The sequence below is a fragment of the Pterocles gutturalis genome, unplaced genomic scaffold (assembly GCF_000699245.1).
Source record: "Pterocles gutturalis isolate BGI_N339 unplaced genomic scaffold, ASM69924v1 scaffold12647, whole genome shotgun sequence".
NCBI lineage: Eukaryota > Metazoa > Chordata > Aves > Pterocliformes > Pteroclidae > Pterocles > Pterocles gutturalis.
Window position 1 is genome coordinate 17,926 of NW_010110348.1, and position 26,961 is coordinate 44,886.

Here is a 26,961-nt window from a genome sequence, read left to right on the forward strand (position 1 = left end):
TTTCAATTTGGAAAGGGCAACATGTAAAAATGTCTTGTAAATGTGTGGGATGAGCTTGTTGAGCAGCTTTCTGCAGGAGATGGGATTATAAAATGATGAATAATTAGACAACAGTCCCTCCCCCACCTCGGTTTCTAGCAGTCTTTTTGTAATTGCCGTTGGTGGGAACTTAGGTACTTGACGTCATATATCACAGATATATTAAAAATAAAATGAAAAAACAGACTTGTGACAATTGCTAGCAGAATACATGTAAATACATATAATTTCCTCAGTAATTTTTAGCTAAATAGTAGCTTTCAGTGACTTTGTAAAGTTACCACCACCTCAATCTGTTCTCTTTTTGAAAAAAACAAAAAAACAAGAAGAAAACCAGTCTCCCAAACATTATTTTGAATCATCACTTTTGGTAGCACTTTTTCCAGACACTTATTGTCACGCTTAGTTGAGGTATGGGATGTCAGGTCCCTTCTGCTTCTCAAATTATTATTTTCCCAGCGCAGCTCCGATTAGGCTAGAGCCCAGTTCCCCGTAGGAAGTTCCTGATTAGGCTGGGACTGACATCGAACCGGGCAGGCTGGGGCGTTCACAGCAGATCAGTGGTCGTACGGGACGTTGTTGTAGAGATCTGAAGAGATTTGAAGAATTGTAAATTGTTAACAAGCTTTTATCTCTTCTGCAAGGAGGGCAGATCCTCTGCTTCATCATTCAGACTTACATTCCTGAAGCTTATCTGTGTTTCTTAGAGGTCCACGCTGTATTGCCAACTCTTATTACTCTGAATTTAGAAATACCTTTCCATTTTGCCTTTATAATTCATAGGGGAACTGGGTATTCTGAAGGTATGGTTTTGTGGGTTTTTTTTTTTTTAACTTTGCAGAGTTGGGGGAAGAAAACTACTTTAATTTCCATATCGCCAAAATTTAACTTTTATCAAAGCCGTTCTCAAAAATAATTAACCTCTGAGAAGAGAGTGTTGTGAAAGACACGGTGAAAAGGTTTGAAATGGACTGCAAAGAATTTGTTAATAGTCTGGTAAGAGAAATCTGTCCTCTGAAAGTGTGAAGTTAATTTTTTTGCAGCTCTTATGCGTGGGGGTGAAGGCACTAATTCTTGTGTTAGAAGACAGATTTTTAGGGGTGAACCGTGAAGCTTAGAATGAGTGAGCCAATTAAAACATTCTCATATTCTTTACTGATGCAAAAACGATCATATAGTGCTTTTTGCTAAGCTCTGTGTTTAAAATGTGTTTTTGTTGCTTCTGTTGAGAGCAGAAGCTCGAGCTGCAAGATTGGTGGTGGTTATAAAGAAGCAAGGGCCAGAGGTTCCCACCGCTGCAGCCGTCTGTGTTGGTGGAACGGTGGTTCCTGACCCCGAAGAGCAGACACTGTATAGCAACAGGATTTGCCAGCATAAATATCCTGCCCTTCGGCTCAGAACATTAATCTTGACGTACTTGCGTAGGCATGGAGGGAGGAAATCTACAGTAAGCGTGGAAGTAGAGAGTGAAATGTGTTTTGGAATTTAGGGTTGATATGAAAGGGGCTTTCTATGGCATTTACACAAAAGGCTTGTGTAAGATGAAATGCGTGCTTTCTAGATACAGTATGGAGAAATAAAAGCAGATTGAAGGAGCGCTGAACAAACTGAATTGAGCCTTGTCACTGGAATAAGGTGTTCTCAGGAGGAATTCAGAACTACCATCCTGTCTGCCCTTTGGCATGGGGAAGCGTGGCTCTGTCAGCGGGAACAGAGCTGGAAGTCAAAGTCGCAGTTCAGTGCCAGAGTTCAGGGGTATGCTGGAAAATTTCATCCTGAAGTTGATTGATTTCTAAACGTACAAGATGATGTATTTTTTTCTTTTGTAGGCATTGCTTTGGTTTCATTTTTTCCCCTCTTGCTCTGGATCCCATTCACAGCCATGGGGTCCTACCAGCTAGCAGAACGTTGCGTTGGCTTCTGCACGGAAGGACAGACTGTGCTGTGCGTGCCCTGCTCTTAATGGACCTTTTCTCTCTTTCAGAAAAAGGAATGAAGAAAATGAGCAACATCTATGAATCAGCAGCCAATACCCTGGGAATTTTTAACAGCCCATGCCTGACTAAAGTGGAGCTGCGAGTTGCATGCAAAGGCATATCAGACCGGGATGCCCTCTCCAAACCCGATCCCTGTGTCATCCTTAAAATGCAGTCACATGGCCAGTGGTTTGAGGTGAGTGTTTAAAAAAAAAATATATTATTTTGATGCTTTTGGATGATATAGAGAAACTGAGACAAAATTCAAATAGCAAGAACAATAAAGAGAAGAAGCAATTTGGAGCCTGTGGCATAATCTTGTAAGAGTGAAGGGAGATTTTCCATTAACTCTAACGCACTTTGATTCAGACTCTTAATGATACTTTGAACTTCTCTTTGGAGTCTAGATTAAAAATGAAGATGATTAAAGAAAGAAGCATCATAAAACATTTCCCTTTAGGCTATCTTGTTTCATAGAAGCTATATAATAGTGGCGATAATGATAGTGACCATCATTCCTTCCAATCTAAAGAAGGAAAATGCTGTGCAAGAGAGGAGTATTTGTTACCAGTAGGTGAGAGATTTAGTGACAAAGTAGTGTGATTTGCAAATTTTGAGCATTACAGTTGGATTCACAGTTGAAGCTAGTAACTTAAACTAGTGCATTTGCCTTATCAATTTGTGTCGTATTGCAGATTGCAGGTTTGATTAAAATCCCACTTCGTGTTATTTTACCCGATCTTAGAAACCATTTCATTGATAAATAGAAACGGGATGTCTTGGAGACATGCAAATTGTAAATGAAGAACATTAGAACTAAATCTAATATTTTAAGTGAAACCTTGGTAGTTATTTTACTTGAAAGTTGCACTTGAATGTTTGTGGTTAATCCAACTAAAAGGTGTGAGGTTTTAATGGAAAGCATGCGTAGAGAAAATTAGGAAAGTATCAAGTCCAGTTCTTGCTTTGAGTGAATATTCATCCCTCACTTTTCAACAATTTCAGCATAAAAAAATAAAAATAACAATAGCTCTGAGCATATGCAGAAAGCAAAGTCCTACACTGATGAGTTTTTTAATTTAGCATATTCAGCCAAGTCTGTCAGACTTTGAGGATTTTATTCCAGTTATTCCAATTGTGTGGTTTTGACCTGTTGACCTCTGAAATTTTTCCAGTGCGGGGGTCAGCACCAGCATAGCAATTGTAAGGTTTTTTGGCAGTGGTCTTCCTCTTTTCTTAGTTCACTGCTGTGGAACCATTAGATGGTTCTCTGGTAGAAAACTACTCTGAGTAGGAATAAAACTCTCATGATTGCTCTAGTGCTGCAAAATCAGTGTCTTCATGTAACTGAAATTTAAGGTGATATAATAGGTAGCCTGAAAGAAGGTAGTTCTAGCTGGCGCTAGGTAATTCTAGCGCTGTGTAGAAAAGAGCATTTAGCTGCACTGTATGTAATTGCTCAAATAGTAGTAATTAACCAAGCAATGGATTGAAGGGGAAAATAAGGGAAACACCCTTTTTTTGGAAAGGACAGAGTGAAATCTTTAGGGCCATTTCAGTTATCTGAATATCTTACAGTGCATTTCACATAGTTTTTCTGTGGCCAGTTATGACCAGGGTATGTAGGTTTAAATTGTATATTCTTATGTTGTAATGGAGATTCCCTTTATTTGATGTGGTTTTTAATTTGGAAGGTGATTGCCTGAATAGAGTAATTCTTGCAGAACAGATTTGTTCACTGATATGATTCTCATCTTACGTCAGTTGCTCCTACTGCCTAATGAAAAGTCCAGGGTATTCATTTTAGTCTGAACAAAAAGTTGTTATTAGTTCATGTTCCTATCAGTGCAGCAGAGCTAATACCGCTCTGACATGATGAGCCTTTTCCTATTCTGGCCCACACATTCTCAACAGAATTCTTAATTAAGTTCCAATTGCTGAGTTAAATTGAGCAGAGTCACTCAGGTATAGCTGAACACATAATTTTGCTGGAAGAATCTTCTGCTGATGACAATCAATGATCCAGCAAGATCTGAGATGACAGACAAACTAATACTTTTTAAAAGATCTAGTTACTAATGAAGTGAGTATATTCAACACAGGAATAACTAAATGACAGCCCAAAGATGAGTGGAACCTAAGAGTGCTGCATCTATGGATTTAGTGACTTCAAGAACTAGTCTTGGATTTCCAGATACCTTAAAACCTTTGTAGGCTGGATGTCTCCAAACACTATAGCAAAATCCAGTATGGCTGAAATGTGCATACTGATCACTTCTTCTGGTTGTATGGAGACTTATGAACAGGGAGCAACTGGGTTGAAGGTGCCTGAAATGCTGATTGTGGTCTGTATATGGTTGTGCTCTTGCTCATAGGTGCTGCTGACATGTAGGGAAGGTACAGAGGACTGACTGCACAGCCCCTGCTGGGCCAGATGCAGCTGAAGCTGGTGGGGTGAGGATCATGGCATTGCATTGTGCATGCAAGTAGAGATGCTAGGATGTGATGGATTCACTCCACAGATTCAGGGAATCCCTGAAAGTGAGCAATCTATGTGTATTTGTCTTTGGGAAAATTTTGATAAAACATGTCAGCCTGTTGCTGATGAGAAAAAGAATATATTTTTTTTTCTGGGTGGGGGGGTTATGTCTTACAAAAATATATGCATAAACTCAAAACCTGGAGTTGCATTTTGTATTACCCTCCTTTTTAAAAAGAAAGACAACTCTCTTCCTCTCCAAGTCTTTTTCAACTTCATATGCAAAGTCCTAAGTATGAAAACTAAAGGCTGTAAATCTTCTATGTTAGCAAACATTTGATTAGAAGCCGGTACTGGGAATTTTTTTCCTCCTGTGCCTAGTTCAGAAACATGAACATCATTAGGTTTTGAAGAGATTTTTCTTTTTACACCCCAGGTAGTAATAAGTGACTATTCATTTTAAAGCCATTTTATAGTAACTCTTTTTTGCTTTTATCTCATCCATCACTGCTGCTTTCTCTTGAGCCTCCTCCTTGTCTCAGCATTTAAACATAAACACGGTGCTTTTCTTCCTGTCTCTTTAAATCAACTAGTCTTTAAATTTGAACTCATTTGAATCAGATTGTCTCAACTGAAGTCAAATGCTGTCACTTTGAGTCAATATATAGGAACTATCATCATGTTCCACTAGCTCAAACAGCAATTTCTGCCTTTGTAGTGCAGTCTCTGAAATGTGATGCATGCACAAAGGACAGAAAGAGAAAACTTGGGTTGTAAAGTCTCTTTTCTTACTGAGAGTGGTCATGTTTGGGACAGCTGCTTGCTCTCCACCAGAGCTGTGGGATCTCCTGCCACTGCAGCAGCAGGAGGCTGGCTTCTGGCCGGCTCTGTCTGTCCACATCTCTTCGGTCCCCTGTCACCATGTCATGGCAGGGGGAAGATACTTTTTCTCATCATTTACATAAATTGATAAAAACAAGTGTACTCCTGGGAAGTCAGGAGGGAGCACTTCTAAAGAGAGGTGGTAAAAGCTCCGTGGTCTCTCCCTGATGCTGTGGCCTGGAACGTCCTCTACTGGGAAGGTGATCTGTGGGGACCAATTTCCAGGAGCCTGCTGCCTGGTAAATCTGCCTCTGGGAGAGCCGTGGAAAGGAAAGTGTCCAAAGACTTCTGGGATCAAGAGGTTGCTTTTCCACGTTAGGAAATAATTACCTGCTTAAAAATCAGTGTGATACTTTACTGGCTGAGATGGAAATCTGAGTGGCCCGTACTTGTTCGCATCCTGTTTCAGTTCCCAGTTAGTCAGAGGTTGTGGAAGTGACTGAAGAACTGTTTCTTGTGAACAGTTTCTGTATAGCCATCCTCCAGCTGCCATCTCCAGTTAGCGTGCATCAGTGTTTCTGAAAGCAGCGCTATGCACGGATCTTCCCATTTGTACCTGTTTCAGGTTCCTCTGTGCCTTTGCAAACATTGTGTCTTGTTGCTGGTAGAAACATCTTCAATGCCTGAAAAAAAGCTGCCTGAAAATTTTGCTTTCATCTTAACTGTTGAGTAGTTTGATTGCAGACATGAAATATCAATAAACACCTGAGAGGAGTTCTCATTTATTCTTGTGTTTATCACATTTGGTCAAACTACTATGGCTGGCAAAGTATATGAATTTATTAAAAGCTTTTTTGCTTCAGAAACAAAGCACTTGAATTGCTTTCCCCTCCCCAAATGGTGAATATTTCTGTGGTATTATTGCACTTTCATCAGTATTTTTAATGATCCTGAGATGTGCTTGCAGATACTGCCTGTGGCCATGCTGTACATTTAATGGGTCTCAATTTATGCTTCACTAACTTTCCACAACTTTTTCTCAGAATAACTTTCCATGGAAGCTGTGACTCTTAAACAGTGTTCTCACTCATGTTAATAAAACACAAGTCTTCTAATATTTACTTTTTAAACCAAGTCAAGCCTTGTAGTTTCGTTGTATGAGTAAGTTAAGGGGGGGGCGGAAAGACATTCAAAATGTTTTCAAAATTACCCAAAGGAGATCTCAGGAAGAGGAAGGCTTTGCAGTGCTCCCACTGCTTTGTCAAGACTGGGTAACTGGTTTGCTTATCTGTCACAATGGATGTTTGTGGCATGGATCTGAAGTTGTCTGTCACACCTGTAAGACTCCTGGTGTATGGTATTTATTATTAGCACTCTTATCTAGAGTGTGCATAGAGTCAGGAGGAGATGTGAGTACTTTGCAAAACCCTTCCTTTCTATGGCTGGCTGGGAATGACGGCTTTCCTCTCCTGCAGAAAGAAATCAGCCTTTCCCTGAAATCTGTAGCAGTATAATCCCTGTTTGCACAGAAAAGGACACTTGAGCTTTTCTGTACACCAGCACGTAAGGACAGCCTGTAAGCAGAATGACGGCCTCGTGAGGTGGCGGTGCTGGAACGGGAGAGGTGTCCTTGTTCTCGTGTACCCCTCTGGGGCAGAGACAAGGGAATGGGGACTGAGAATGTGCTGGTGGTGGGACACCTTCAGCTGGGACTCCCTTGCAGGTCGCAATAAAAGAATTGACAGACATGAAGGATGAGCTTAAAGAGCTTGCTTTTCCTTCATCTCTCCCTTTCACTCAGGAATTAAAACAGATTGTAAAAATAAAAGTTGGTATGTGTTTTCTCCTGCCATACTGTACTCAGTTTTGCAGATATAGATCCTCAGAAAAGCTTTTTCAGTGGCATGCAGCAAGCAAAGGATACCACAGAGCTGATAATAAAAATATGATAAATAATTGGAGAAATGCTAATGCTGCTTTAAAAAAAAAAAAATTGATTCCTGATGAAGAGGTAGCACAGAATAGCAGTAGCTCATGTGGCTGAACAGCCTTAGGGAGAACTTTGCAGAAATCCAGCCCCCATCTGTGAAGTGGGGGATGCATGATCACTACATTTAGCATTAAATGTATCTGACTGCTTTGAGTATTCTTTGGCATCAACCAAAAGGAGAAATGCTACAGTTCTGCATGGGAGGAGTTGCCATACTTAAAAAAATTTTTTTTGATCATTTTGCCCTCTTTCTCTGCAGATTAATTATCTGTCCATCAGATATGTAATATTTTAAACTTAGATGAAGAGTCTCAGTCTGCTTTTATCGTGGACAGGCAGATGCACATTTCAGATTGTCTCGGTGATACATCTGCCTCTCATGAGCTATTTATTACAGATAACAAACTTCACACATCTCCAGGGCAGATTTTAAGCCTGACTTGACTTTAGTAGTCTGACAGATTGTGATAAACCTGCAGTAAACAGGAATCTTTGGACCTGGTTTGTAAGTACATAATTCATTTGATTGACTGGATACACTAAGCCTTAACCTATAGCATCAGAACAGGACTGAGATTGTCAGCAACCTGAACCACTTCTGCTTTTACTGGGAATGATGTCGGGGCCCAATATGAATTGTTACCTCAAGGTAAAGAGCAGTCATGAAACTCTGAATAACTGATATAGAAAAACGGGCTGAATTACTATGAATGCTCTTTGGAAAGTCTTCTATTCAAATATTAATTGACTAGAAATACCAAACTCATTAAGCTGGCTTGGTTTAAAACCAGGATATAACAGGATAATGTGCTGTTGATATGAATTGATGGCGTTTAAGTTTATGCTAAGGAAAGTAAAAGAAATTTCACTGAAACTGTTGTTTTTCATCTTCCCTCATGTTTGGTAGTAGCTTAAAAATAATATTGCTTTGGTTATGTTGTAATCAGTCCAGGATGCAGACTCCATGAAACCTAACTGAGCATTGAAGTGTCCAAACTACATTTCCATATAGATGTGCTGATCTTATCCGTTAACAGATATTATCAATCTTTGTCTGAACTTTTTTGATTTTAAACAATGGAATGGATTGACTTATTTTTCTTTCTCCCCTTGAAAACTTTATAATTTTGTGTATAGAAGCTATGAAATCCAAGCAGAACCACATTGCATCAATTATCTGCATAGCTCTTGCATTGAGATTTCTTATAAATCTCATGGTATTCATCTTGCATGTGTTGCTGGTGGGTGCTCAGAGCATACACAAACCAGAAAACAAAGCTGGAGTGTATTTCTAGATACATTACACCCTCCCATCCCAATTTCTCTTTTGAATCTTACTTGTCCAAAAAAAAAAAGAAAGTATTTTTGCCCATCAGCTCCCAGCTTGCAGACCGCCTCCCAGACTGCAATGGTGGTGTTGTGCTTTTGTTGCAGCTTTGCTTTAGGTGTGTCACATTTTCTCTGTGGAAGCTGAGACTATGTCTAAGTAAAACATCAGCATCATGATTTCTGCTTTTGTTTCTTTTACTATCCTTTGTGTTCTCCACAAGAAGATCCCAGGCAGTGGTATGTGTAGACTAGTAAGAGACTGCCTCAGAAGTAAAGCAACAGGACTGAAAAATTACTGGAAGAGGGCTTGGAATGGCTGCAACCGCCACCACACCGCTGCTGCTGACAGCAAAGCAAACGGCTTCCGCCAGTCCTGGCTCTGCAGAGGTGCTTCCTTGCTGAGAAAAATTCAGGGCAGCATGGACAGGCTGTACAAAGTCTGTGCTATTTGGGTGTAGGTTACTTTGGTGATTTGGCTTTAAAAATTTGCCTGCCTTTTGTTCAAAATGTGACAAAATGAAAATAGGTCTTAAGCCAATTCTTGGTGTAAAGTCTCCTCTGGAAAAGCATGTAAGTCATTGGAACTGGAATCACTGCTCTATCAATTTCTAAGTTCAAAGGCACACAGTATGTTGTTCAGACAGTTTCTTTATCATTTAGGCTGAAATTCATCATAAAATATTAACTTGCAACTATCTGAGGTAAATCTCATTATTTTGTGAGATGCTCAGTTTTTATTCCACACCACCAACCTGGGATGTTGTGTTTCTGAAGCAGAAAAACATCATTGGGGTAATCTGAATTTGTCATGATACACTTAATCAAAGGGGAAAATATGAGGCTTGGGGGTTTGTTTTTGCAAGGTTTGACAAAACTCATTGCCTTGATATTGCATCAGCCAGCTGGTGTCTGCTCGGTGTGGCACCAAGTGCGCTACGTCACTTCAAATGCTTCTCCAAGGAAACGTCTTGGTGATCACTGTACCTTGCTGCATTTAACTTTAAAAGCTGTTTGAAGGGCTGATCACTCTGCTGTAGCCCTATGTTTCAGTAGTCTGTTGACAGCCCAGTGTGTGCTTAATCTTCTTCAAGACCCTGTGCTTGCTGGCTTGCTTCCTTGGCTCTTTAATACGAGTCCCAGAGTGGTTCCTTGACCACCTTTGCATTAATTCTTTGTCTTAATAAAGAAGCCATTCATGTATTTTATAGGCAGTGTCCCTTCTTCCTTCCTTAGGAGGGTGGGACTCGCTCAGTGTTCTCCCATCTTTAGCCTGATAGCTCCACGATGAAGTCACGTCCACAACGCTACAGCCGAATTTTCCCTTTTTATGTATGTAACTTATATTTTTCACTGGGAGTGAGATTCTCTAATAATAATGGAAACTGTGGATCATAACTAATCCTATGGTAGAGAGTGAGTCTTACACTTCACAAAAATTCAAATTCTACATGAGACTCCCAATTCCTCACAAAAGTGTTATTTTTTAAGTTCAACTTATATGTGATGCTGTTTTTAACTTCTAGAGATCTTTTTTCCCCAGTTTTTGGTTGGTTTTGGATTTGCTGCTTAACATCCCATTGCAGTATTGGCACCAAAAATAGTGTCCACAGGGCTTGCATGCTTGTGTTTTGGATTTATTCTATAGACTTTGCTTTTCAGGATTGAGCCAGTGTTGTCGTGATTTAAAGGGGCCATGCCCTGACCTTCAGGTGTCCCTGTTTTCTCTGCATAAGAATATGGTTACAAGTTGCAGGTTTAATGGAAAATAACACACTTGGTGTAACTAGATAGTATTTTTGTCCCTAAGCTTTTATGATGGAAACCTTTCTGATTCACATAGTTTGGAGTTAAAGAATGAAAGGAACCACTCCAAAGCCTGAAGTTTTCCTTTATATCGTAGGAGAGCTGGAGGTATTGTCTGCTAAGCCTGGCACCAGCAGTTTGTTTGTGTTAATTTTTGGAAGGTTAATACTAAGAACCCCAAGGAATACATGCATCTTTAATAAACTTTGAAACCAAGAAAGTCCATATTTTTGAACACATTTTAATTGTATCAGTTGGGCACATTTTTAAATAAGATTCTGGCACGATGTTAGAGTTCCCAGAGTTTACATTGTCATAGTATACCTCTTTCTATCTGTGCATCCTCTTTCAAAGCAGCCATGTGCTCTTACCCATTTCACTGCAGTACAACTGATGTGGGCTAATTATTTTTTTTTCTTCATTGTATCCCTCTGCTTTTTCTGCTGATTTCAGCTGGAGTTGGAGGTCAGTCTATTTAAAGAGCACACACTTTTATCTCCATGGCTCTTGTGAACCATTGTATAATTTGGCTACTCCTGGGGATGTCTGTGGTGAGAATACATAATTCACTGAGCATCTGCCTGCCTTTTCCTGGTCATTTCGTTACAGATGTGGGGAGGAGAAGCTGGAAAGCAGGCAGTCATATAGGATGTAGGCAGAGCCGGTTGGTAGGCTGCTGACCAGGTCACCTCCTGTGTCATTCATAAGTCAGCTTTGTGCCAGCGGTTGCTGTTACGACATGAAATACAAAGGAGAGCTGGTGTGTCTCACGTAGGACTGAAAAGAAATGTTTATGATTTATTAGTTTGTGACTTTGGTCACTGGACTTCTGAATGTTTTAAGGTAGTTGCCTCAAAGCTACCTCACTGTAACCCCTTTTCATTCTCAGTGGGATCTTGGCACATGGTTCAGGTGGGATCATCCTTCACTGAGGTTCACTCCAGGATGGATACTCTCGTGGTGGGTACTCTTGCTTTTTTGCAGAAGTTGCACTATCTCTGTATGAACGCGACTGATCGTAGTATGTCTACACAGTGATGCTTCACGGGGCAGATTCTGGTAGGTACAGGTGTGATGGACGTACTCTTCACCATCACTGCTGAAGATGATCTCTTAAACCCCTATGGGGACCCTTATATCCAGACTCATTATATCCAGCCTCACCAATTGCACTTTTATTCTAAAAGTATACTCAGACCTGAAGCAGTCCTTTGTGCTCTGGTGATTTTTTTTTTTTTCCCCCCCAAGTGCTTGCAATGCTGTTGTCTGTGTTTATAAACTACTTAGATATAGGCTCTTAGGGGCAGGAAATGCCTCTTCTATTTTATTTGCAAAGGATAGTAAGGACCTTATCTAGGTCTCCAGGTGCTATCACAATATAAATAATTGTAACAGTAAGCCTCTGAGCAGTAGTAAGTCTGATATAGCCAAGGTGAAGAAGCAGCCTACCTGGAGTGAAGGTTTTTATTTGAAGTGTGGAGAAAAGAGAGCAAAGCATACATGGATTATTTTTTTGTTCTTTTTTGCTTAGAGAAAATATTAAACATGGCTTGTCACTTGGCCAGGGCTATCTTGTTGCAGCTTTTTTTTTAATAAACCAATTATTCTGCAATATGGAGTATTTTGATTTAGACATGCTTTTTAAAGATCAGCATTCATGGCACATGCAGTGAAGAGCATTTTAAAATTAATAGGCTGCTTTAGACTTTTAAGAGCACCTGGATCTTATTTTAGAGGCAATTGGAACTCTGGGCCAGCACCTTGTAGGGTAATTTTTTATTTTTTTTTAATTTTGAGTACTTGGTGAGGAATAGATTTGAACAGCGTGGTGCTGAGCTCTTCAGATTTTGAAGTACTTCCAATTCCCAATCACATTTATCTGCAGATCAGGATCTTTTCCTCTGGGTCTTACAAGGCCAGCCTTCTTAAGAATATCACCCAGACAAAGACATTAATCTAGACTCTTTTGGTTTATCAAACATTTTGTTTCATGTATTTCTTCTCTTTTGCTTAGGCATAGAAGAAGTTCCTTAGGTCAACAGGAAGACATTTAAAAAATTTAAAAGAAAATATGGGCATATAAAAGTAGCCAAGTGTTCCATATCAGTTCAATATTTGAAGAAAGTGTTATAATCAGTAAAATGTTCACAGCAGTAAATGATGTGTATTGATTTGTCCAGGGTAAAAGGAGGGGGAAGAAACAATCCTTCAGTTACATGCAGTACTCCATTTGGGAGCGTGGTCTGCCCTGTGCCCCGCGTCAGACAGCAGAGCCGCGGGGATGAGCGGCAGGGAAGGGGGGAATCGTCATGGAAGTGATGAAGGCTTGTGCACAGGCAAAAAGAGAAACTGTGGCTGCACAGGTAGTCTCCGCTCTGGAGCACTTGGCTTTGAGCCATAAGTCTTCACTTTAATGAAGACTTTCTGGATGTTTTTGGAATTCCTTGTGCAAATACAGGGATATAAGGATGCTTTGCTTGTATGAAGTGACCCAAGACAGTCATTTCCTTTCTCAGCTTTATTTTCAAAAATACAAACACGTGGGGACATCCATTCTTAGCAAGAGGTAGTAGCTGCCCTAGATCCAGGGGTTTTTGCTCCTGTCCTCCGCAGAGAGGTCAGCCCCTTGCAGACATACCCAGACGGGACTGGGAACAGCTGGGGCTGGGGTGGTGAGTCAGGGAGGCACTGGAAGTGCACTGGGATGTGAACCACCAGCAAGAACCTGTCCGGTACAATAGATGTGATACAGCGAGAACCTGCCAATGGGCAGCTTGTGGTAAGTTTGCAACTACGTGCAGTGGTGCTCGGGGATGGTGTGGGGAGGTGTATGCCGATACAGAAGTGCTTCACAAACTGGAACTGTGGGACAGTGAGGGTGACATTAAACAGCAGCAACATCTCCCCGTACTGGGTGGATTTTTTACAAGAGGCTGGAGGAAGCTGATATAATTTATTTTGGGAAAAGCTCAGTGTATTTTTGCCTTTGGGTTGAGATAAATAAAACATCATAAGATGCATTAGAGATGTCACTGGAGCGTGGAGGAGGAGAATGTAAAGTCTGAATATTTTGTTTTCTGTCTGAATCACTAATGCGCTACCAGTCAGTTTAATTAGGATAATTAGTCATGAGATATATAATTGGTCTGAATCTTCCTGCAGATTATATAGAGAGCTTTTGAAGAGCAATGTGGTTATTTGATACTGATCCTGCAAACATTTCCGCAGAGTCTTAGCTCAGTGTGTGTGAATCGGTGTGCGTGCAGTCACACCCCATTGACTGCAGGACGGGAGTTTCCCTTTAGCCTAAGGGGCTGTTCCCAATTTCACTTCATCAACAGGTTGCATTTTTCTCTGACCGTACAATTTGTAGTAAGTCCACTGTTTTAGTGATGTCTCCAGTAAGGGGCTGCTTTCACCCCTGAACAAATACTGGTGTTTGCAGACCAGTGACTTGGAGTGACCAAGTGGTGGCATGTCCCCTATGGCTCAGTTAGTATCTCGGTCTCTTTAGGGGTGCCTGTACCCTCTCTCTGAAGTTATTTTGGTGTCACTGTGGTGGGTCCTGCTTTGGGGCAATGACCTACAATGCGTTATAACTGTGGGTAGGTTTGTTTGGGTGTCCTGGGTGCAGCCTGACCCACTATCGTGGTTTGACCCAGCGAGCACCCATCACACTACACAGCTCATTTTGGTGGTTCTTGCATTAAATCAACAAAAACAAACAATAACCTCATATTGTGAGCGTCATGCAGTCGAGAGTCAGTTCACTTCTTCCATAAGGCATCATGGATGTCTTTGATGTTTTATGTGGTTACAAACAACAGCAACAACACCCTTATGAAATTCCAGTACATCTGACAAGTTCTCTAGGGCTGTTGCAAGAAAAATTACTGCACACTGCGCAGCCCAGATTATGCACAAGTCCAGAATAACCTCTTGGTTCCTTAATTCTGGTGAACGTTACAAGTCCTGTTACTCAAAGCCCAGCATATTTGATGGTGATAACTGTTGTTAACTTTGTTTCTAGACATCTGCTCAGAAACTCAGGACAAAGATGCAAAATGCGTGTAGATATGTAGAAAGGAGAGGGAAAAGAAAGAGGAGAGGGAGCTCTAAGTGTATATCAACTCAAAGTAGAAGAAAAACAAAATAAAGGAGTGGAAAACAGTATTTCTTTTTCATGCATTTCACAAAGTGTTAGCAAAGTGTATGAGCAAGGGAAGCCAGAGACTTGTGAGGAAGCTGCTGTCTTAAAAGATTTGAGTGAAAACACTTCTTTTATACATCTAAGTTGAAGACTACTGAGTGCCTTGCAAGCAGCCGTATGTCACAACATTTTGTCTGAAAGAGAAGTATGTGTTTGGTTTTTTTGTATATTTTTATATAAAAGCTTGAAAAATGTAGTGGGAAAATTAACATTTCCTTTTTGCAACAACAAAACAAGCCATCTCCTGTCTCAGCTTTGGCCAGCTATGTCCCAAACTGTCCTAATTCCTGCAGGCATTTGATAGAGGAAAGTAAGCACCCTTCCTTTGCACCAGTGGATGAGGGATTCAGAATGAAACACAATTGAGAATTGTCTCAGAGCCGGGATTCTAAAGTTCAGCGCCTTGGTCAGAAGGCTTGTCTTTCTGTTTGTCTGTCTGTCTTACCTACCTGGCTCACATGGCATTTGTTTGCCAGGTCAGTTATATTTGTATTACATCTCTGAGGCTGACGAGCACTCTTGTGTTCTTTGTATAGATGTAGAATCCAAGAACAGGTGATCTAAGTGAGTCTTCAAGGTTACAAAAATCCGTGGAATAGAAAGGACTGAGTAAAGCTTAATTAAATCCCAAGCAATAACCTTATCTTTTTTGGGCCTTACTCATTTGCTTAAGAGAAAAACAGAAGCAAAAAAGGGGAAGAAAAAAGAAAGAGAGGAATGCAGAAGGATTATCTCCTTTCCCTTGAAGACGGGTTTCCCGTTTTGATTTCAGAAACAAAACCAGTCAATTTCAATTTCAGCAGTGGTACTTTTTTCCAGCAGATGACAGTTTTTCAGAGGAATTCTCCAGTTTTGCAGAGAAGTTACACTGCCAGTGTTGTGGCTTCTGTGCCGGTCCATGCCCTTGAGAACTGAAAACTGTTGTATGTTCAGTCAGAGCACCAGCTCCGTGCTGCGAGGCGTGGGGGAGCACACTAGCAATAAGCCTGTAAAAATAAATAGTCTCGCTTTTAAAATATGTATCTGGAATGTGCCGCCTACGAATGCATATTCATGTCTTAAATGCAAATATCTCCCTTTCCCCACACATCCTGTGGATGTTTGCCCTCTCTGCTTGGGCTGTGTACCATATGGCACGTAAACAAGAGATGACAAGTTGTGTAATAAGTGCTGGGGGGAGGAGGAGTTAAAAGGGATTTGATCTAATAAGAAACATGCATAATTTACACACACACCACTATTCCACTCTGGGTTTGCATACTTTAGCTGCAAATCCTGTGGCTTCGTACCAAGCAATACCTTACAACTAATAGTCTTTTACTAGCCTTAAAGGTAAGAGCTCTCAGATGCAGTTTGCTTGCTCCAACAGGCATCCTGCAGTGGTTCAGCTTTACGCTGGGGTTTGTAAATGTCCTTGTTTCTTTGCTAGGTGAAGACAGATATGTCAGTCTGGCTAGCTGAATATACAGTCTGAGCAGGAAGATGTGTTAGGTGATTTTGGGTGATGCTTTTATGGCTTGTCTCTTGAAGGCTGTTAAATACAGAAAAGAGTAAAATTTACTGTTTTTGGAATTATTTCTGAGTTATGGAATGGATTTCTGAGCAATGAACTACTACTTGTCTCTCAAATACCTTTCATCGGTTTTTCGGCAAAAATACAGAATACATAAATACTTATTGGAATTTTATCTTCAAAAAAAGCAGAATTAAAATCGGTATGAGTGGTGGGGGGGTTACAAATACAAGGTAATTGTGTCTTTATCAAGTTTGCTGACTTTCTGTATTTTCTCCATTTTAAGGCTTTGTACTATTCAAGTCTCCTAATCATCCATTTGAATAGACAAAAATAATCTGGATAGATACAAAAGCCTCTAGTTCTTTGGCTGCCTCCCTCCCTTGGCAGTAGGGGAGAAGTAATCAAACGTTGTTCTGATTCCTGGTGCCTGCTGAGCAGAGCAGGACAGGGTGTGTTTTGAGAAGGCCAGTTAAAGGGCAGGATCTGAATTTGGATCCGAGTTTAATGGTTCAGATTCAAATTCATCCCTGTTTCTAGATTAATGCATCCACTTCAGTTCCATACTAACAGTATGGAACGGCAATGGCCAACTTAATAGCAAGGGGCACCTAATTAGGAGAAAGAACATGTTGTCCCCCCAAGGAAACGATCTTCTAAAATATGTTGCTTTGCTTAATGCCAGACCTCCTGGCATAATGACTCCCTGTTTCCCCCCCCCGAAAAAAATGAGTGGGTTGCTTTGTGTGGAGAAAGCAGGAGGGAGTATATCCGTAAGGTCACAAAAAAAGAGTGTAAATTTAGAACTGTCGAACATGTACCTATTTTAAAACAACAACAAAATCAACAACTCATGATTTTTGAAGCCAGCATTACTATTCAAGATGCTGAGGACTGACTTGCAGTTTTTTACAGACTTAGCTCCACGAGGCAAAGGATGAACAGATTTCAGCTCTTCACTTGTCTAGTGTTCTGGTCGAGCTAGATTGGGTAATAGGGGGCATCTTCACCCAGAAATGATTTTTCGTTGCCTTTTTGTTCACGTCTCTCTGTGTCAGGCTTTCCTGTGGTCTGCACTCCCCCTTTTCGGTGGCAGCTATTCAATTTCTAATTTGACAAGATGAACACTACTTGGGTTAGATATCGGTGCCGTCTGCACTTCCCTTTGCTATCTTCGGTGGCAGCTATTCAATTTCTAATTTGACAAGATGAACACTACTTGGGTTAGATATCGGTGCCTCTGTGCCAAGAAGCCTTCCCAGTTCTGTCCACCGCAGTGCTTTGGTGCGATGCTGGACTGAGATCAGCTTACAGAGAGCCGCTAACAGCACCCTGCTCTCTTGATGAAAGCACCACTAGGACCATCAATCCTTCTCAGGATTCCACGCTAAAAGCTTGTTTTCAGTTGATTATGTTTTTGACAAACTGCTTCTGTTTGGGCTGGCGTATTACAAGACAGGTATAAGCCGCAAGAATTATTTCTTGTGAAAATTTGGGCCAAAAAACTTCAACCCGTTAATGACTAGGCTAGGGCACAATAATGTTGTTAGGAAACCAGCATTCAGAATCAAACCTGAGCCACATACCTGTGATGTAAGGTGCATCAGGCTATATAGAGTGTCTTTGTCTGCATCTCTGTTCTCATCAAACCTTCCATCGGGGAAAAGAGTGATGCAGTATGTTGTAGATGCATTCACTTTTTTGGGTAGAGGCAGTGCTTCCCACCTGCAGTTTGGTGAAGGGGATGCATGTGGCTGTCTCCAGGGAAGTGTGCACGTATTTAGTAAACTATAAACATGTTTTAAACCCTACGCTTAGGCTTAATCAAGATTTCTTAGATTTTAGTGGATGAGCTTGTCCCTGATTGTAGAGAACTTGGATACTACTCTGATACACAGCTCGGAAAACTGAATGAAACTGTTAAAGCTGCTGTGAGAGCCCAGTTTAAATCACATACAGTGCATAAGATAAGCAGTCAGACATGGAGCAATGAGAAGAAAGGACGAAGAGGCATAGCTGCTCGTGAAGTGAGCATCATCTGTTCTGTGTGCTGAAAAAAGGGGATGTGAACACGTAACTGATCCACTGTATCATAGTGCATACGAACAAAAGGGCCAAAATTAGGGTTGTACAGGCAAGCCTGAGAAGCAGAGAAGTGTGTTCCATGTAGTAACTTCAGTAATGCTTGTCTCATGCAAAGGAGGGGGTGTGTGTATTTAAGCTGTGTGACAGTGTTCCAATAGTTAATATGCAATAACACTGCTGCACATCAGAAAATGATGAGTGTTTTGTCTGGTGTTCTGCCATTTCAATTTTTTTTCGTGCTGTGTGAGGGGGGGATATTAATTCTGCATCATGTCAAATTGAAATACTAACAAAAAGAAAACTGAATACTCCCTGCTGCTCTGGACCCTCAGAGTACTAATTCAAGTCTCTAGTTTTCATTAAACTTGTAGGAAGTTGCTTCTCTTTGGTTAAACCTGACCAAAGTCCTCTAAAGTTGATCAAGAGGTGGTTGCAGAAGGGCCAAGGCTGTGACAGCAGGAGGCTTCCAACAGTTGTGGGGTTCCTGTGTGTCTGCTGGCTGCTTGGGTTTGTTTTTCTTCTGACTGTGCTTGGCTGTGTTCCTCCCCTGCCTTCTCCGGCGCTGGAAGCAAGGAGGTGCAGATCCAGCTCGTCCTAAAGGATGGATGCCCAGTCGCTGCTCAGCTGAAGTGGTGGCTCTGCTGGTCTCCACTGGCCATAGTGGGAGGGTTAGACACCTAGCTCACACGGAGACATCAAACTGAGCTATCTTAAATCTCAGGATAAATCCACCCCTACAGACACAGGCTTCCTGCCTTCTGCAGCTAGAGGCGTCCTCTTTGGAACTAAGAACTGAAAAATGACTTTCCAAACAGGTTTAAATTGGTATATTCTCAGTACTTTTTTCAGTTATTTTCTTTTAAGCAAATATCACTTATTTCTACAACTTGTAGCATGGTATTTCAGAACAAAAAAAAGAGTCTGGAGAGCATGTGATATGATAATGGATGGCTTTTTATTAGGCACCTCACACCATCAGCAAACATCCCTTCGTTTCAGGGAGAAAATATAATTTTTTTTTTCTGAGGAGTGCTTTCCTCCAAATTTATTTTTTTTTTCTGATGACTTCAGAAATGGCTTTATTGCTTCAGGCACTGCCAGGTGGTCATTAAATAGCAGAAAATCAAATTAACCTTAAAGAAGTCCTCAAACTGATTTAGGGAATCAGGAACTGTTTGAGAGACATGCATTAAAATGCAGGGCCCTTGCAATTTTGGAGAGAAATAATATTTCAAGAAAATGTGTTCTTGGTGAGATTTTTAGTGAGATTTTTTTAAACTTGCCCTGGCTTTTCTGAATTTTTTATCTGTATTCTTCATGTGTACAATGTCTACAAACTCTTTTTGTTTTAATTATTCAGAGTCATTTCTTCAACATGGTAAGAGAGAGAATGATATAAACAGAATAACTCTTGTGACTAGGAAGAGTAGGAGCTTATCTTTTCGGGTGTATGATCTGACTGCCTTTGGGGTGTATGCCATGGCCCCTTCTTGATTTAAAAGCTCAGCTGCTCAGACTGCGTAGCGCAGGCTTCCCGAACACCCCAACTGCCCACGGGAGTGAAAAACCAAGCAGTAAGAGTTGAAGGAGAGTTTGGGGGAAAAAAAAAAAGCTAGGGATGTGACTGCAAAACATCTAGTCTGTTTTTAATTATATTATTGAATTAATTGCAATTTAATACAGGACATCTTATTGATGTTATAAAAATATTTTCTTAAAATTAATTTGGGTCATAGCAATTAAATGCTCATGTAGCGGTGGGTAACTGAAAGCTAGGATCCAGTTTGGGCTTCCTTCTTCATGCTTTGGGAAAGAAGCATGGTTGCTGTTGTTTAGCCAGTCACTAAGGTATGGAAGAATAAGCATCAGAAGCAGTGGTGGTAAAATCTTCATGACATATCCCTCTCATTTCACCTCCCTTCACCTGCCGGTGTTCTTGTACTGCCACCCTGGTCTGTCCCCAGCACTGCCAGCAGAGTGCCAGGCTCTGCGCTGCTGCCTTTGCTGTTTGCTTCTCCTGCTCTTTTCGTGGGTTTTTTAAACACTTTGATGACAGTGGTATTATTTATCTGTCCCTCAGCTATCTCCATGAGTAACAATAATTGAAATTTTGGGTGATAAATTTGAATGGTATCTCTCAGTGGATACAATGCATTTTGTTTATATGAAAATATTTTTAATGGGATTAATGATCAGGAGATTGGCCACTTGGGAGGCGTTGCCTACTCTATAGACTCAGAGCAAAGATGAGATACAAAAGCATGAAAACCGCTGATCATGGCACAACTGACATAGGTAAATGAGTGTTTGTTCACTCCTTGCCAGTGCAGTACCAAGCGCTGCAGTGCCTGGGCATTTCAGCAGGTGTGCGCTTTGACTGAGTACTCCCATAAAGACTTTGGAGGTTCCTTTCCTCAGCGGTCTAATGAAAATGTAAATGCAAATCATCAGCAGTGTAAACTCGCAGAGCTCCCCTGCAGCGAGCAGAGCCGGGCTGTTGCAGACCAGTATGCTGTGTGTTTCACTGGTAGATGAAGTGCATCCATAACTTTAATGGCTTCCAACCCCAGGGTCCCCAAGAAGCTTCTTTTCAGAAAAAAGGAAAGAATGCTGATCAGTCTCTTAAACCTCCGCTGGTAAGATTTATTTGTGAAGTCTCACTGTTGAGCAGAATGCAAATACCTGACTAATTACTGCAACTCGTTATTCTTAGGGAAACAGGCAGAAGTTTCACCTAGCTCCATGATTTCTCATCCCATCCAGTAGCCTGCTGGGACAACTCAGACTCTTGTCCAGTTACTCTCAGATGTCTTTTCCTCTTTGAGAAAATGGATGTTGTGACATGAAAAGGAAAATTGTATTTTAAATGTTGTTGAGAAATATTCTAGAAAGAAGTGCAATTAGAACTTGACCCAAGAGCTGCCTTTTTGGGCTGGGAGTGGATTGTTGATACGTTCAGATCACTGCAGGCAGAAGCAAGTAGCATGTGCACTGATTATTTTCAGCCTATTCTCCGGTTTGCCAAGACAGTTTGAAGTCTTGCTTTCCAATATACTCAGTGCTATTTAACAAATTTTTTTTCCATCCTTCAGTTCATTAAGAAAAATGCTCAATAATGCCCCACCTAGGACACTTCCCTGTGGAGTATCATTGAGTGCATCTCTCTTTAGTTACGATGCTCTACATAAGTTTTCTTTCTGAGTAGCTTTTCCTAACCATTTCTAGAGCCTTCTAATATTTCCACCTTGTTTTAAAAAATTTAACATGAAATCAGACTCACTTAAGTGAAGCCATACGACAGCTGCTGTTTTTTCTCTATCCCCAAAGGCCATTACCCTGCCATAGAAGGGAATTATATTGGTTTGATGGGACTCCTTCCTGGCAAATCCATGCTGTCTGTTATTCATCATCTTGTTTTTTTTCTAGGTATTTACAAGTAGTTTATGTATTTTGTTACAGTTCTGGGAACTGAAGCTAAGCCATTGGGTTTATAGGTCTGTGGCTGTGCATACCGGAGAGTGACTGCTGTGAATGTCGGCTCTCTTTCCTCTCTGCCTTCAGACCCCCGAGTATCATGGGAGCATCAAGCCTTTTTTAAAATAAAAGCAAAAATCATTAGTTGTCTCTTCGCTCTTTTACCAATTAGAGAAGTTAACTTAAATTGTCTGTATCCGAAAATAGTACAAGTTTGCTTTGAAAATTTGGGAAATGTGTAAATGTAATAATTTTGAAATAGGCTTTGAAATTTCTTTTTCTCTTTTGTCAATCTTGGTTGCCATGGAGTTCAAGTAATAGGTTGTGATGTTTAACACTGAATTAATTACTACTTCTCACTCACAGAGAACATCTAATTTTACATATTCATGAAGAATGGTGTTTAGCATTCCTGAAGGAGAAAGTATCTCTTAAAATACTGTATATACATACTTCTGGAACCAGATGGGGTCTGTAAGATGTATAATCTTATAGCACTTTTCCCCAGGGCTTCTAATTGTTTCCCAGTTTAACAAAATTTGTAGTTTTAAATATTGTCTTAAAATAAACTCCTTGTATTGTGAATACTGACATTCAATGAGCACAGGCATTTACTTTTAAAGTACTAGAAGCTGAAATGCACATCTGGATGGATGAATGCACAGGAAAACACGCATTTGTTTTTTTCTCAGGCAAAACAGGACTACAGTGGTTTTATAGGCACCAGTGTTCAGCAGTTCTTGCTCTGTTGTGACCAGAGCAGGTAAATTAATTGACAGTGATTACAGATACAGGCCTGGGACGTCTGCTGCGAGGCTGTTGGGCACTTCTGCAGAGCACTTGCCCTTGGCTGTCTCTGGCTTCACAGCAGCTTCACAGACCAGAACAGCCCTTGGCATAAAGACTCACAGACCTAATTCTTAATTTCAGTGTGACTTGGCCTCCTAAACTGTGTGTGTGGCTTTGGGTCTCTGCTCAGGAGGGCATCTCTGCTCAAAAAGATCCGTTCTGTCGAGCACCTTTAGTGCTGTCCTGAGCTATAGCTCACTGATGGGAACCAGAACTGGTGGTGTTGGGCACAGACCATTCTTCCCTTCAGGCAAGCCATTAGAGATGCTTTGGCTGGCCCAGGCAGCCTCCTGGCTCGGCAAGAGTCACTGCTACTGTCCTGAGCACAGCTGTGTACACAGTCTTGATGGGGCCCCTTGAAAATATCTTTTATAGTACAGTTAAAATAGTTGATTCTATTGTAAAAAAGCTGATTTTATTATAAAACATACTCATAAGCTCGAGTGATGTTTGCAGTACAGTTTCTGGGGATCATCCAGTTATGCACATAACCGTATTGTGCTTGTAGGACCTGAGCTTGTGTAGTTGATGCCAAACAGCAAAACTCAAAGGAGGCGCTCAGTGGTGAGACTGCTTTCCCCTTAGCATATATAGCTGCATTTATCTTCAAAAATTGTCATGTAAATGACAAACGCAGGAGGAGGGAGGGATAAGAATCCTTGGTGTCTTTATTTCAGCTGATTTAGCCTTTTCAGGTTCTCCATAGAAAAGATTCTGATCCTTAGAGATAGATTTGTTGCTCTGAGGTAGTAAGATACTAGGATGTACACTAGTATCTTTGGCATTGGTGAGCTAAACTGAGAGTCATTCTAGATAAAACAAATTAAGGATCTGCTTCTGTCTGATAAACATCTGCAGAAACCTTTTATGAAAGCTGAACAGCTAACATCAATTAAGTATCACTGTTGTTAAGTAGAAAGGATGAGGTGTTAACTCCCTGGTGCTCGCTCTTCCATCTCCAGTATATTCTGTTTGCTGAGAGGGATTAGATGGGCTGTGCTTTGGCGAGCTGTGCTTTTTTTAATGCAAAAGCTCCTAAAGTGGAGGCTGCACAAGTAACTGTCTTTTTCTCTCTATACAACCTCGCTCTCTCACGTTCTGTCCATGGGTGTATATCGAGTTGAAATTAGTGAAATCTGTGCTGTCTTTCCTTATGCATCCAGCGGCAGCAGCATGCTTATTGCAGTGGTTTTCTTGAGACCAAGTACCTTTGCTTTCCTAACCTGGTTACCCTGATCAAATCACAAGTTCTATAACTGCTTTGTAACCAGTAAGCAGCACCATTGTGTCAATAGATGGTTCGGATTGGCACAATATGCAGTTAAAATAATACAGACCTGCCTTCTGACCCTGCTGGTCTCAGGATTTCTCATCTCTTGGCATCGCTGTCCTTCTTGTCCTGCACTGAGCGCATTGCACTGTCTGTTGCTATTGCAGCTCTATGGTCAGAACTTGTTGGGATCTGTTGTTCCGAGATAAAACAGACCTGTGAAGGAGTTGTACCTTTTTGATCTGGTCTTGTTTCTGTGAAAATACATATGCCAAGTTTGCTTTCATGAGACCCACTAGGAGTTGTATCATGGCAGGCATTTTCCCTCTCTCAGGTTCCAAAGCTCTGCTCTCTCTTTATTGTCATTTTAGGAAGAAAGACGTGTTCCAGCTCCTCTTCTCTCTTGGGGTCATGATGTGTGTTTCCATGGATGTCCTAGGCTTTCTGCCCTATCTGGGATTCAGTGTTGTTTCCTGGTAGAAAGTGTTCACATAGACAGTTCCACCACAGCAAACCCACTTTGCACCTTTTCTTTCAGCTCTTTGGAGAAGCTCCATCCACCCTCACACTGCTCCTGCACACAGGCTCTGCTTTTGTGTGGTGACTCCTGTTGTTCTAACTTGTACTGTTCAAAAAGGTGCTTAACATCTCCTCAGGCTTAACAGCCATTGTGCCGCAGCTTCAGCAGTGTTCTTCTCAACTGCTGGTCCAGCGTGGTCCACGTCACTGCAGTTCAATGAAAATGGAAGGGTTCAAATAGGAAGGCAATTTGGAAATGTCACCATTTCCCCAGTTGAAGAAGAGTTGCCAGCAGTTGAGTGATTACACAGCATGCACCTTAACGATGCTGGCCTTGGCCAGCTCTGATTTTGGCCGGCAAGGAAGCTGGAGGTGCGGCATCCCCACAGGAGCTGGGAGGTAGGGCACCATGTTCCCATGGGAGGACGTAACATCGGTTCTCTCTCATAGGGAGTTCCGGGAACTGTGTCCCTCTGGGTTTCAAGGAGTTGCTGGCTTTGATGATAATTGGCAACAAAATCTGCGCTTTAGCTTCTCAGTTTGATCTGTGTTATTCTTGTTTCTCTCCTAACAGGGGCTTTAAACGTGTCTGCATATTGATATGATTCTCCCACATAATTTTTTTTATGTTTAAGATACCTAAAGCCTGCACCAACTTTATCAAGCTCCTTTCAGTCGCTGAGATGAATATGCACTGTAGAACTACTCTGATCTTATTAATATTTTAAGGTGATGGCAGATTTCAAATTAAATCTCACTTGGCTGTATTAAAAAGAATGGAATCCAGCCAACCTGAAAGTTGTCATTAGTTTCCAAAATGCTTCTAGGAAGACAAATATATGGTAGAAAATAAAATGTGTAATTAGAAGAGGAGCTCTGAAGAAGAGAGTTGTATTTAATATTTAAACCCATAAGTAGTATAGTCATAGCATTTTCTGCCAAGAACTTACTTTTATTGCATATTAATGCAATTAAAATTACATCAGTCTGCTAATTTCCTTCCAGTCCTTTACATGGGAGTAAGTCCCGCTGATTGACATTTGTAGAGGGAAACCTTTTTGTGAAAAACATTGCGGAAGGGCAAAGTTATACAGCAATGATGGGTTGTGCTACCCTGTGCAGTTTTTCTTTTCGCCCACTTTTTTCCCCTTTACACTAGCGTTAGTCAACCAGAAGCCTTACTACTGATTAAAAAAGACACTGCAGGTAATAAACAATCTTGAAGTTCTTGATTAAAAAAGATAGTGCAGATAATAAGCAGCCTGTCTCTGAAGGGGGATCACATAGCTTTGTACAGTTTTGGGTTGTTTTGTGCAGTGCAGTGCTCCAGGCGTGGTATGAATTGTGGCACCAGAGCGCAGCGTTGGGAATAACGCAGCCTATAGAGCCACCCGGAACTGGGCTGGTGGGGCTCAGAATGGCTGTCTCGTTTCAGAGAAGCTTTTCACTTCTGTCAAACTGAATGCGTTATGGAACACATTAAGGAGTTATGATGCAGATTGACGTTTTCCTCGGAAGGGACTTGCCATGAGCTTTGGACCTTGGAAATCCTGCGATGCTTTGGAGCTCCGAGCTTAGGTGGTAGGTCCTCGCTTGGAGGCCCTCAGCTCCAACACACTGTGGCTAGAAGCACCTCGTTTCTAAAGTAATTTCAGGATAGAGCGCTTTTGGTTTGCTTTGGTTTTTAATTCTATTCAGAGTGAAATGAATATGGTAATTTCCAGTGTCGAGGCACCATGCTGGACCTTTCCTCACTCTGTGTTGTATGGTGAAGTTCAGAGGTGTTCCTGCTTTCCCCCTCCACAGGACCTTCCAGCCTTTGTTGGATTGCTTTCTTGCTATTTTTGCTGTTCCCAAATGTTGCTGTAATCGGACATGCTTTTAGAGAAACTTTTTTGTTGTTGTTCCTGGCTTCTCTAGGTGGGTCCTAGTGCTCTCTTCCTTCACTTAGCACCTGTGTGATCATTAGCTACCCACCAGTTTGTTCATTAGCTCTGCCTGGGTTGTACTGGTGTTCCCTGGAGCGGTTGCAGAGTAAGCATATCTTTCTGCGAGAGTCGTGCCAGGTTAGCTTAGGTGGTACTTGGAGGAAGGACGGTCCAGGGAGTGGCCTTCCAGTGGGGTTTGGCTTCTCTGATTTTGCTGCTAGCAAACTGTAAGTGCTGGGATAATTTGCTCCTTTTCGCTGTCTTCTGGTACGTGGCAGCAGCTGTCAGTTCTGTCCAGCTAACCGTACTGCAGAGACATCTAGGGTTGAGACTGATGGGATGAGGAGGCGATGGAACCATCCAAGCCGGTGAGCCCCACTGCATCAGCATTGCGCTGTAGATTTTGGATCTGAGCTGGTGTATCCCCACGCCTCTCAGACTGGGTATCCCCTGGACTGGGTGGGGGGAGAGGGGGCATCTTTGTGCTGCTCTCATTTTCCGTTGTGAGACCCATTTTTTCCATCCTACTCTGTCTGACAGCTCTCCTGGTTTAGCAGCAATAGCTTCAACCTGCGAGGGATGACAGGGACTTCAGCAAGCGCTGGCAGCTCGGAGCCATCCTGGAGTCTCGTCTCCGTCACGCGGGTTGTGGCTGGGGGGGGGGGCCAAATTCTC

At 41.5% G+C, this 26,961-nt stretch overlaps 1 protein-coding gene across 1 annotated transcript in view; it reads left to right on the forward strand.

Moving 5' to 3' along the window:
- Positions 1 to 1,269: 1,269 nt before the first annotated feature.
- LOC104461673 (copine-4-like) overlaps positions 1,270 to 26,961 on the forward strand; it is a gene marked incomplete at both ends in the record, with an annotated part of 47,267 nt that continues 21,575 nt past the window's right edge. The window contains 2 exons of the mRNA XM_010073337.1: positions 1,270 to 1,460; positions 2,024 to 2,211. Of these exons, the coding sequence (XP_010071639.1) occupies positions 1,270 to 1,460; positions 2,024 to 2,211 (379 nt within the window). The remainder of the gene's footprint in view (positions 1,461 to 2,023; positions 2,212 to 26,961) is intronic.